This window comes from Scylla paramamosain, unplaced genomic scaffold, assembly GCF_035594125.1.
Source record: "Scylla paramamosain isolate STU-SP2022 unplaced genomic scaffold, ASM3559412v1 Contig27, whole genome shotgun sequence".
Classification (NCBI taxonomy): domain Eukaryota; kingdom Metazoa; phylum Arthropoda; class Malacostraca; order Decapoda; family Portunidae; genus Scylla; species Scylla paramamosain.
In genome coordinates this window covers 451587-465927 of record NW_026973692.1, presented here as the reverse complement: position 1 = coordinate 465927, position 14341 = coordinate 451587, and the positions used below count along the sequence as shown (strand labels likewise).

Genomic DNA, 14341 nt, shown 5'->3' with positions numbered 1-14341 from the left:
AGTCTTTAATTGGTTGATTGGTTGGTTGTCAGTCAGTCAGACTGACACAGGCTGCTCTGAGCTGCTCTCAACAACATCATATTCACAAACTTTCAATGTAACTTAGATTCATTGTGAAATATTTGATATTAGTAAAAACAAGAGTAGTTATATAATTTCAAACATGTACATAACAAATTAGACTGAATAAAATAAAGTGAATTTATGTAGAGTGCAGATTAAAAATATTTATGCATGTTTCTTGATTATGCAGAAATTCTATGAAATTGATGAATTACTGAGAAATTTAATTATGGTGACAGTTAAGGTGTTATTTTTGTTCTATTCCAAGCTATACATTCATAATTTTCACTTTATGGAACATCTGATAAAAACTTCATGATCAGAAGAAATAATTCTCTTTCTGAAATTCATTTTTACAATGAATCACGTGTTTCATAACAATCAAACGTACATAGACAGTTCTGTACATTCTTTTAACATATATTCACATGGAACTGATTAGTATAAAAAAAAAAAAAAAAAATATGTGTTCCTTTGAAGGAAGTAATTATGTTATTTCATACAATTTATAAGATGGAATACTGATATTGAGAGGGAAGAATTGCACAAGAAGAAATGGAACTAGGCCAAAGCAAACTTTACTGACCTTATGAAGTTCTTCAATGAAACTGACTGGAGGACAATGAAGGGATTAAGTGATGTGCAACAGAAATGTGTCAATAAGTTCTCAAAACTAAACAAATATTTTAATAACAAACTGTAAGAAATTAACATAAATTACACCAGAATTAATGGTATAAGTGATGACTATTTATGATGGTGTTAATGGGCTATGGATAGATTGGGAATGTTTGGAGTGATGCTATGAAAATTTCTTTGTGGCTGTTTTGTGCCACAGGAGAAAATCTGTGAACATATGAATTCATGGAAAGTGAAACCATGGAAACGGGAGGCAGTCCATTAGTATGATGAAACATCATGTGCATGTATTTCTAGATGGACCAACTCATATAAAATTACATAGCCCATCAAAGAGAGCATCTCACAGAAGTTTCTGTCAGACACTGCCTGGCTATGGCAACCAATCAGCATCTGTTGTGAGTAATTAGTTTAGCCAATCAGCTGAACTGATCTATATGTCTATATTTGGTTGTGACAAGTTCATATGGTACTGAAGGGAAAGAACATAGCTTAAATAAATTTGTGCCAGATTGAAAGGGATAAGCAATAACTCTGTTTAGATTTAGATGGCTGCTAGGTACTTTTTAATACAAATTGGAAACTATATTATTTTATATTCATACATAAATTTATTGATATCATCTCTGTCCATTCCAATAATATATCTACAATTAAGTTATGTTTTCTTCAACCTTAATATGCCCCCTTTTTAAATTTCACTATTGTACAAGAATGTTTTTCAGGTTGTGAATGTGGATATATGCATATCAGCCCAGGAATGTTTGCTAGTTTTGAACCTGGAAATAATTCCCAGACAAGGGCTACATGACACAATGTGTAACTGCATCAGTCTTATCTATTTTCTGATGACCAGTGCACAATCTGATGAAATATAATATTCAATACTGCACATGGCTAGAAAGAAATTGTTAACCCTCTCAGACACCGCTGAATTAAAAATAAATTTTGACCACTTACCAACATTTCATCTTTTATCACTAAACATCTAACCCCATAAATTAATCTTGAGAACAATATCATGCAAATAAAGAGAAGTTGAAACCATTTTATAGGAATCAGTGCTACAGTATATATATATATATATATATATATATATATATATATATATATATATATATATATATATATATATATATATATATATATATAAGGATGAGTGATGCAACAATTAATGGGTAGCTACATCTATTACAGAGTTTGTTTCACAAGAATACTACCAAGACATTTTCCATACTAAGGGCAAAGGCAGTGCAGTATCACCATTGATTTTCCAAATCATGAAATGATACTTCTGGTAAGGTATTTTACAACAGCAATTATAGTATACAACTTTGCAGCCCAATGCCTTAAGTCCGCTGTGTCAATAACACATGACAGTGCATGAGAGGATTAAATATATTTCAACCTTGCTTTACAACAAGAAAGCATAATTCTTATCCTTATTAATGAAATATAAAAGCTTTAGTTCCAAGAATAGTGCTGTAAATGGGATTCCTCATAAGCATTATAAAAGTCACACTTGTTCTGGCATTAATGATGATCATGAGGATGTTAAGAAAAGATAGCATGAAATGTCTTACAAAGTCACATATGGGAACTCTGGAATAGAAGAATAAGATTCACTTGTGCAACAATCCCAGTTGTTTGCCAAAATTCACTGAAAAATATTTTAGTCTGCAATTGTTTCCTAAAGTCAACTGAAAAATATTATAATATATTTGAAAAAAAAAGTGCATGTGTGTGTGTGTGTGTGTGTATAATATATATATATATATATATATATATATATATATATATATATATATATATATATATATATATATATATATATATATATATATATATATATATATATATATATATATATATATATATATATATATATATATATATATATATATATATATATATGTATATACAGCAAAGTCCCATTATACAAGCATCCATTATACAAGACACAGAAGATACAAGATGTGTAAATTAGGGACTATTTTCTTTATACGAGCACAAAATCTGAAGATAAGGTGAGTAAAATTATAAAGTTTAAAATGTGCACCTTCCTGCACCCTCCTGCTAACACATCCAGGCTGTATGGTGATGGTGCTATATGATTCAGATGCATAAAGATGAGCTTGTGAGCAGTGGAAGAGAACTGTGCACCTCTCTCCTGTCCATTCATTCTCCCAAGTCCCATCAGTTCTTAACTCTGTGTCTCTCAGATTCCCACTATTATGGCCTTACTGCTCATCCTTATACTTATACTCTATCCTCATTTTTGCTTGCATGTATAATTACAATACAGAATAAGTATAGTGTATGTACAGTCCTTCATGTAAGTGATCAGTGCTTGCATGTGTTATAGTGTTACTGCTGGCATGTTCTTTCATTCACTGTCTTTGGTGTGGTATTGTGTGTGTGACTGACAATGTGGTATATAGATTGTGCCTTATTTTGTCTCTCAAGTGCTAACTATGCCTCCCAAGCAGCCAATGAATTACAGTGCAAGTCCCTGCACTAAGACTAGGTGAACTAGAGTGCCAATAACACTTGCAGAGGGTAGAAATTGTAAAAAAGCACAGGAGTGGTGATGCATTAGCTATGCATTGGTGAGTGTTATACAAGTTTTATATGTTTAATCAATTTTAAATAATGTTCTTTGTATGATGTTATCTCTTTCAGGTTGCTTTATTTACAGTTCTGTAATATAGACACATTTTTTGCGTTTGGTATCTTACATTTTAGCTTGAAAACTTGCCTTTGACAAGGGTTACGGAATGTAATCCATTAGTTACGTGTTAACTTATACAAGAAGTTGGCACATGAGCAATTCAAATGAAACCTAACTGCTTGTATCATAGTGACCTCCCTGTATGTATATATATATATATATATATATATATATATATATATATATATATATATATATATATATATATATATATATATATATATATATATATATATATATATATATATATATATATATATATATATATATATATATATATATATATATATATATATATATATATATATATATATATATATATATATATATATATATATATATATATATATATATATATATATATATATATATATATATATATATATATATATATATATATATATATATATATATATATATATATATATATATATATATATATATATATATATATATATATATATATATATATATATATATATATATATATATATATATATATATATATATATATATATATATATATATATATATATATATATGTGTGTGTGTGTGTGTGTGTGTGTGTGTGTGTGTGTGTGTGTATTTACCTAGTTGTGTTTTACAGGAAAAGAGCTATGCTCATGCTGTCCTGTCTCTACATCTATAAGCATCTAGCTTAACTTTAAATTCATGAATATTTTTTGCTTGTACCACTGTTTCATGTATGTTGTTCCATATTTCTGTGCTTCTATTTGGGAAACCATATTTCTTGCCATCTCTTCTACTTGCTGTTTTCTTCAATTTCACTCCATGTCCTCTTGTAGCTCTTGAGTCCCACACAAATGAGTCTTCTTTTGTCAACCTGATTCTTATCCTTTAAAAGCTCTGTATATAGCAAGCAAATCTCCTCTTTCTCTTCCCTTTTGTAATGATGGAAGCTTCAGTTTCCTTAATCTTTCTTCATAGGTTAAATCTCTCAAACTTGGTACCAATTTGGTTGTAGCTCTTTGGATCCTTTCTATTTTCCTTATTTCCTTTTTATTATGGGGTGACCAAACAATTGTGGCATATTCCAGTTTTGGTAGAATCACATATTCCATCAACTTTTTCATCATCTCTTCATCCATATAAGCAAATGCCCCTTTCATCTTTCTTAGTAACTCATAAGTTTCTCCAACTACTTTGTTTACATGTTTTACTGGTGATAAATTATCACTTATTGTAATTCTCAAGTCTTTTTCTTCTTTGATTTTCTTAATTTCCACTTCTCCCATGGTGTAGGAACTTGTCAATCTTCTTTTGCTTTTTCCTAATTCCATCACCTTGCATTTCTTTGCATTGAATTCCACTTACCATTTCTTACTCCATTTATATATCTTATTTAGATCTTTCTGTAATATTTCACAATCCATATTGTTTTCCCACTCTTTTCAATTATTTTGCATCGTCTGCAAACTGTCAACCTCATCCACCATATCTTTGACATACACTAAAAACATTACGGGGACTAAGACTGTCCCCTGTGGTACTCCACTTGTAACTCTACACCATTCTCATTTTTCTCCCTTTATTACTGTTCTCATTTCTCTATCCCTCAAGAAGTCTGTAATCCAATTCAGTGTTTCCTTGCAAACCCCCTATATTTTGAATTTTCCATAGCAGTCTCTGGTGTGGTACCTTATCAAATGCTTTTTTTAGGTCTAAATAAACACAGTCTGCCCAACCCTCTCTCTCTCTCTTGAATTATATCAATTGCTCTACCATAAAAGCTCACTAAATTCGTGAAACAAGATCTTCCACTTCTGAAACCAAATTGTCTGTCAGTCAATGTATGTGTTTCTTCTAAATATTCCATACATCTGTTTTTAACCCTTCTTTCTGTTATTTTTGCCACCACACTTGTTAGGGACACTGGTCTGTAATTCAATGGATCTTCTTTATTACCTCCTTTAAAAATGGGCACAATATTGGCTCTCTTCCAGTCTAAAGGAATTTTTTCTTCCTTAAAAGAACATACTGTGGTACCTTCTGCCAGTTGTTCACAACATTCCTTAAGTATCCAGTTAGGCACTCCATCTGGTCCTTGAGCCTTATTTACATCCAAATCTTTCATAATCTTTTTAATTTCACTTATGTCCACCTGTATCTCTCTTATCACATTGTCTCTGTGCCATGCTCTTTCTTCTTCAAATTTGCTTTCTTTGGTAAATATTGACTGGAAGCATTTGTTCTTTAATTCCACTTGTAACCATGTACCCTCGTATGTGATGTCATCTTTTGTTAATTTATCTATTGTTTGCCTCTTTTTCATCTTCCCATTCACATATCTGAAGAATAACTTCGGCTCATCTTTGCATTTGGTAACTATATCTTTCTCATAATTCCTTTCTTCATCTCTCAGGATTCTGATATATTCATTTCTTGCCTTCTTGAAATCTTCCAATTTCTCACTTCCTCCTTTTTTTCTCCATCTATTCCATGCTGCTTCTTTTTCTTTTCTTGCTGTTATACATCTCGTATTAAACCAGTCTTTTTTCTTTTTCACTTCCTTTGTTTTGATCTTTGGTACACATCTACTGACCCCTTCATTATGAATTTCCATGAATATGTCTCACTTTTCCTGCGTACTGCTTGCCGTGAACAGTTGTTTCCATTTAGCCTCTGCAAAATATTCCCTCAAGCTGATAAAATCTGCTTTCCTGTAATTATATCTCCCATTCTTCTAAATTTAATTCCTATTTTCTATTGGACCACTGCCTATACTGAATTCAATTAACAGATGATCACTTTTACCTAGTGGGCACTGATAATTTATTCTTTCAATGATGTCCATTTACTTTGTAAACAAGTCTAGCCTTGATGCCTCATCATTACCCCCAAATCTTGTATTTTCTCCAATCCATTGAGTCATAGTATTTGTTATTATTAAATTTAGAAGCATATATCCCCATGACTCTTCTCCCCCATCTGTGGTCCACTGTTCCCAGCATATCTCCTTGCAATTAAAGTCACCCATAAGTGTTATATTATTACTCTCTGCCAGTATTCTCTCCAAACAGTTACTAGTATCTCTTAACAATAATATATAATCCTCTTGTGTCCATGCATTCGTCTTTGGGGGTACATAAGCCACTGCAAAATCTCTTCTTCCTTCTCCTTTCCTTTTTGTTTGAATTCTAATTACTTCTGCCATTCCTTCTCCTATTTCAACCTCTTCCACTCTTATACTCTTCTTTGTAAGTAACATGACTCCTCCCCCTTTCTTATTATTTCTATGTTTTATCCACACATTATAATTACTATTACCAATTCTTATATTTTCTATTGTCCCATTTAGTTTAACTTCAGTAATACCCATAATGTAGGGCTGCTTTATCTTAATATAATTATTCAATGCTCACAATGTTGATATTAAACCATTTATATTTGTATATGCCACTGTTCACTTTTTATTTTTCCATACAATATCTACATTTTCTATTCTTTTTTTGTCAGATACCACTTCCTGAGCCTCTCGTCTTTTACCTTCCAATAGAACTTTTTTTCTCTTCCTGTTCCGTTCTCGTTTTTTGCCTTTGCTTCTTTTATTAGATCGCTTACCTTGAGTCTCTCCTCCTTATTCATGTCCCTCTTTATCCAAACTTTCCTGTATTGCTCTGTCTTGTCCAGTTTCCACGCATTCGATATCACTTCCATGGCTGTTGTTTATGCCCTAAATTTTACTTTCAGTGGTTGTTCTCCTCCTTCTATATACGAGTACTTCCCCAGTCTATGTATTTCCTCAATTTTACTTATCCAGTCCTCCCCTTCTCTCTGTGTATTTCTTACAACATCCTCTGCTAACTTTTTTTGTTCTCTTTCCCTCTTGTATCTTACTGGCTCTGTTTCCTCTTTTAATCCATATACAACAATACATTTCTTTTTGTTCACTGTGTCCCTTACCATCGATTCCTTCTGTTTCATCAACTTTCACAATTTCCTTACTTAAATGTGTCTTTTTCTTCTTTTGAGCTTCTATGATTTCTGTAAAGTTAACTTTTTCTTCCTCTTTTTCCTTCCTCCGGATTTGATGTTCACTTTTCATCCCTATCACTTCATTTTCCTGTTTTTTTAACAATATCATTATTTTCCTTTAATTTTGTTTTTAGATCAGCGCATAGTGTTTTCAATTCTTTGTTTTCCTCTTCCAGGTCATGTTATTTTTTTTCTAAATTTTTCACCCTTTCAATGAGGTCACTGATCATCCCTTCCATCAAAGCCACTTTCCTTCCTTGCATTTTATCATGTAGTTCATTATCTTCCTCAAATCCTGGGAATGGTGACCCTGTTGGCAACACTCCGCTCCCACCTATGGCGTCCGCCTTGCTGGAACTTTTACTCATTTTATTACCTCTGTTATTACTTAAATTTTCCCTTATTTATTTATTTCTGGAGACAGGACAACTCTACTTGAGCACAGCTCCTACCTGGGAACACATTCTAGACTCCTAGTGGTGGGTGTGGTCAAACAAAATCTTTCTCTGCTGGAGCTTGGATCGCTGCTTGTTTACTCGACAACGATATGTGTGTGTGTGTGTGTGTGTGTGATATTCCTTCTCATTCTAATGAACAAAGATTAATATAATTTTTTTATGCATATCACAATAAAGTTACTTGCACAACAATGGATATGGAAAATGCATTACATAATTTCAACTATTGCATCCTTAAGCTTTAATGATTTTAAAGAGAAAAATTATAGAAAACATATGAACAAGACTGGAAAATTACTATAGATTAAAAAATAATAATAATCAAGTATGTGCTGTTAGTAAATACTTTTGCACAAGAGGGATAAATAGTCAAGACAATTAACATATTAATGAAAAATTAATAAATTTGTACAGCTTTGTGGTGGCTATATACTACCAACTAATGAGACAAATTTATCTCTGGTTATACAGTACTTTGTATCTAAATCAATAATATTCTTAAACTAACTTAAAAAGTAGCATGATTATAATCTTTTCGCTTCTCTGAGACCATTACACATTACACTGCATATCTGAGACTAGTTAAAGCATACACCTATAATATGTACAAATATGCATAATTATAAACACCTACACACACAGGCACACACATTATAAATAAATAAATAAATAAATAAATAAATATATATATATATATATATATATATATATATATATATATATATATATATATATATATATATATATATATATATATATATATATATATATATATATATATATATATATATATATATATATTCTTACCTAATTGTACTTTTACCACAATGAGTCAAGCTAGTAATGTCTCATGTTTTAAAGTTTATTACACACAACTTCATCAATCAATAAATTCCATTGGCTGATTGCTCTGTCAGGAAAATTATATTTTCTTACATCTTTCTTCATCCTTTTTTTTTGTACAATTTCTTACTGTGTCCTCTTAGCACTGATTGTTGTGGTACCACAAAGTCTGTGATATCATTCTTTTATTTTCCTTTTACATATATGTAAAATATAAATGTAAAACTTTTACATATATATGACATGAACATGTCACCTCATTTTCATCTCTCGGATATAGAGAGCTTCAGTTTGTCAAGCCCTTCTTCATAGTGAAGATCTTTCAAGTCTGGTACCCATTTTATACTTGATCTTTGCACTTTACCTTTTCAATTCATTTTTTTTTCAGAAGTGAATTCCCTATTACTGCTGCATATTCAAGTGTTGGTCTTACGGATGTGATTATTTTTTTAATTATTTCCTCATCTATGTATCTAAGTGATATCCTCATATTTACCGATAAGTGGTGCATGTTCCATGCTTTGGCATTTATGTGGTCTTCTGATGATGGCTTGTTATTTATTATTACATCTAAGTCTTTTTCCACAAATATCATGATTAACAAGAAAGGGCAAGAAACTCAAACAATAAATGTTTTGAATTAAGTTTATTAAATAAAGAAGCAGTGAATGGACTGACTTACTAAAAGCCTCCATCATTGACATCACCACATCTGCCCTACTTTGATGTCAGGCATGCTTTAGTCTCCCAAGGTGACTCATTCTTCTGGTATGACAGCAGTTCACAATCATCAAATTTCGTAAAGTCTTCAAGATTACCTTTTAAGGCTTAGAGGAGGAAAGAGATAATATCACTATTTCCTTCATATTCATGATGGGTCCTGCACCACTCTCCAGCATTTAGCAAGATCTTTCTTATTTAGAGATGAGGAACGAGAAAGATGCATGAAATGTGAGAAAAGTCATTTAAGGTTTCTTCTCACAGTTCCTGCCCTTGCACAGATGTCTCTGGTCAATGTGTCTTGCTCCCCCTCACTGTCTTCTGTGTATGATAATGCAATTAATTTCTTGGTTTTTCTCTTCCTTCTTCACATGTTTGCCAGGACTTGTAAACTCTCAGGTTAAATGTTAAACTTGGGGTTAACATCATTGAAATTAATGTTTTGAAGATGAGAAGATGTTGCACATCAAAGCATGCATCAATGTATTCAGTGTTTTCTTCAGATTTTTCTTGTAATGTTCTTGTAAAGTGCTTGCAAACAAGCCTACAAATAAATGATATGTGACTTTTGAGATGTCTCTCAATTCTTGTCAGGATTGTCTTCTTCACATGTTTGCCAGGACTTGTAAACTCTCAGGTTAAATGTTAAACTTGGGGTCAACATCTTTGAAATTAATGTTTTGAAGATGAGAAGATGTTGCACATCAAAGCATGCATCAATGTATTCAGTGTTTTCTTCAAAGATTTTTCTTGTAATGTTGGTAAAGTGCTTGCAAACAAGCCTACACATAAATGATATGTGACTTTTGAGATGTCTCTCAATTCTTGTCAGGATTGTTTCTTACCAGGAGATGATCTTGTTCATGTACTATATCTGAAAATTTATTCTCTTCTCAGGGTCTATCCTCTTTTGTACATTATTGAGAAGAATGCTTGAGGGGGTATAACAATGTCCTTTTCCTTCTTAGTGACATCAGTGTTGTATCAACTATTCCAATTTTTTTCATCGAGTAATCTACAATTTTCTTCGAAGCCATTGCTAATAAGTACTTAGTTGATCATTCTATTTCCTTGTGTATCTGTTTCTAAGTGCTGCAGTTGTGAATGCTCTCTGAATGAAGGCATCAATGGTAGAGATCTTGTAAGTCTGTAGGCACTCATTTCTACTATTGAGGCAATGTCTGAGATTTATAGGCTTGATATATATTTCTATATTGAAATATTCTCATTCGTGCCATCTAAAAAAACGCAAGGAGATGATTCATTTTTGCTGTTTTGTATTGTAAAGGTGAATTCACAGATTTCTTACAAATAATCTGACTAGCTCAACATCAACACTGCATTTTGTCTTTATAAATATATCGGTATATCAGCAAATTATGTCTAGATCGTCATCCTTGCAGAATACCTAAACAGCCCATGAAGAAGTTTGCTAGCAATACTGCAAAGGGAGAGCCCATGGCTAACCTACTAATTTGGAATATTTGTTCCCTTGGGTAAGGAGAAAGGGGCTTCCTTGTTGTTACATTTATTCCTTTCACCTTTCCCTAGGGAATAGATTTTTATGCTTTATTGTCTGACAATTTTGCAAAAGGACATGGTCACAACAAGGCCCCCAGTTATGCCTGCATTAAAAAAAATATATACTGAAAAACAGTTTTCTGTAGCATATCAATAGGCTTATCTCAAGACAAAGCAATCTTAATAAAGTGAATAGTTAATCAAGTTAAACTTGATTAACTAAAAATATGTGATGTTTAAAACTGCATATTTGTTATTTGCTATTCAAAAAAAAAATAAATAAATAAATAAAATTTAATAAAATGGGTAAAGCAAGATCAAAATTCACTGAACATTAGAAGTGCAAGATTATTTCCACACCATCAATAAAACTAATCAATCCATACTTCAAAATTACATTATAGTTATGTTTTTGCACTGCAAATAATATACTGTAGCTGCATATTGAAGATACAAGATACTGAATCCATGTAATCTAAATGTTTTCTACCTTGAAACATGTACATTTCACTGTCAGATATCACTTATCCAAAAAAAAAAAAAAAAAAAAAAAAAAAAAAAAAAAAAAAAAAAAAAAAATGTATGCACCTGATTATGCAGCACTCATGCTTTTATCCCAATAATTCACATCCTGAAGGTTGTTTAATGTATTTAGTTTCAAATATATATATATATATATATATATATATATATATATATATATATATATATATATATATATATATATATATATATATATATATATATAAACACTATGATTCTCACCATGTAATTCGGATTCAAGCTGGCTTATTAAAAAGTTTAAATAATAATGAAAAGCTACTTACCTATTCCCATGTACATGGGAGGCACAGAAGGCAAAGGAGTAGTGAATTAGGGTTGGGTCAATCATCTGGCCCTTCTCAGCACGATCTAGGAGATCCTCCAGACAACACAAGTGTCGGTAGCATCCCCTCACACCATATCGAGCCTGGTACTCATCTAACACAAAAATCTGCCCAGGACTGAACCATCCCTATAAAAAGTAAAGACCATCACATGTAGAATATATAAAATAATTTACAAAAATAAATTTTCAGAATATTATGACATTTTCTTGCATGCCTTTTATGAATTAATATGTCAGAATATCAGTTAATGTTGTTGGCTTCCAAAAGACATCTAGACTCAGGCTCCATCACTCACCAAATTAGCTGTTTAACTACATTGTCCCTTAACATCTAAGTGGTTTAAGCAATAAAAAAGACACCTGAAGATGTCAAAAATCCATGTATATGTGCTGTCCACTTTAGATACACACACACACACACACACACACACACACACATGAACTTATTTGCAGATGATGCTAAGCTGATGAGAAGGGTAGAAAATGTAAATGACTGATTTAAATGAGATAAAAAGATGGAGTAAATCTTGGCAAATGGAATTCAATTTAAGTAAATGTAAAGTAATGGAGTTTGATAAGAGTAAGAAAAGAATACAATATCATTATGAGATAGATGGTGAGAAGTTAAAGAACTCAAGAGGAAGTGGATTTGAGAGTAACAGTTACTGAAAATTTGACTACAGACAGACACATTGATAAAATTACTGGAGAGACGATGAATTTGTTAAAAAGAGTAAAAATGGCATTCTCATATTTGGATGAATGAATGATAAAAAGTTGTCCACTTCCATGATAAGACCAAGATTGGAATATGTGGCAGTGGTGTGGTCTCATCATACAAAGAGGAATATTGTAAAATTAGAAAGAGTACAAAGAGTAGTCACTAAGATGGTTCTGGATTTGAGCAATTCAACCTATGAAGAGAGATTAAAAATGATGGAAATTCCTACCCTTGAAAATAGGAGAGAGAGAGAGAGGAGATTTAATAAACATCTATAGAATGAATGATAAATGGTATGGAAAATGTGGACAAAATTTTTTTTCTAAATTTAGACACACAGAGTACAAGGAGGCACAGTAAGAAGCTGTAGAAAGTTAACTGTAGAAGAGACATCAAAAAGTATAGTTTTCCTCATAGAAATGTGAACAAATGGCATGAACTCAGTAAGACATTGTCAATGCTGTAACTGTCCATGCTTTTAAGACCAAACTGGATAGATATAGAGATGGGATACCACGAGATTACTACCCTCCCGTAAACCACAACTAGGTAAATACAACTAGGTAAATACACACACACGTGTGCAACAAAAGGGAAACAAGAGAACATGGAAGAAAATTAAAAGCAACCACTAAGAAAAGAGACAAAGAAGTCTAGCTTCCCTCATATTAGCACAGAATGGACTGGATGAGGAAGTGCTCTATGCAAGGATTATTCATGATTTAAAAAACAATTAAATAATAGATGATATGGAAACAAGACAGTACAAACATAGCTCCCTTCCAGTGTATCATAACTAGTTAAACACACACACACACACACACACACACAAGATAATTTTGAGCAAGAATATAGGGGGTGCAACAGTTTGTACCAAGTTATAAAGTGAAAATTGGGAAGCACGAATATTACAATACCAGGTGTGTGGAAGCAAAAAAAGAAACAGGACAGGACATGGAGGAATATGATCAGAAAACTGAACAGAAATACTAGGGAAGAATACAGAAAGCTAAGGAATGAATATGGTATAATAAAGAGAAGAAGGAAATTTTTGAAAGTGACATAGTAAGAACATGCAAGGAAGAGCCCAAACTCTTCTACAGATACATAAGTGGAAAAATGAAACTGGGATGACATAAACAAGTAAAGAAGAGAAGGAAGAGTTTATGAAACTACTGAGGAGATGAGTGAACTAATGAGTTTTCAATCTGTGTTAACAAAGGAGACTGATTTTGTGGCACTGAAAGTGGTATCACAGAATGAGGGAATACAGGAGATACAAGTAAAGAGACAAGAAATAAAAAAACTGCTGGAAGAGCTGGATATTAAAAAAATTATGGGACCTAATCAATAAAATGGATGGATATTAAAAGAATGCAGCGAACAAATGAAGGAACCCATATGGGATATAGTTACCAGCTCGTTGAAAGAAGGAAAAAGTACCAAGGGAATGGAAAAGAGCTAATATAGTCCCAATATACAAAGGGGGAAATAAAATGAAACCATTAAATCACAGACAAGTGTCATGAACAAGCATTGTAAGCAAGCTTTGTAAAATAGTAATTAAGGACAGATGGATACAATATTTAGAAGATGAAAAGATAATTACAGAAAAGCAATTTGGACTCAGGAAAGGGAGATCCTGTGTCACAAATCTACTGAGCTTCTATAAGAGAGTAATAGATGGAGTGCTAGAGAGGGACGAATTGGTTGTTTCGGTATACCTGGATCTCAAAAAAACATTTGTTAAAGTTCCCCAC

General features: G+C 32.0%; 1 protein-coding gene across 1 annotated transcript in view; it reads right to left on the bottom strand.

Annotated features, from left to right (window-relative positions):
- The window catches only part of LOC135097639 (calcium-dependent secretion activator-like), a 267744-nt gene that overhangs the window by 81631 nt on the left and 171772 nt on the right, over positions 1–14341 (bottom strand). The window contains exon 14 of the mRNA XM_063999592.1: positions 11799–11986. Coding sequence (XP_063855662.1) covers positions 11799–11986 — 188 coding nt within the window. The remainder of the gene's footprint in view (positions 1–11798; positions 11987–14341) is intronic.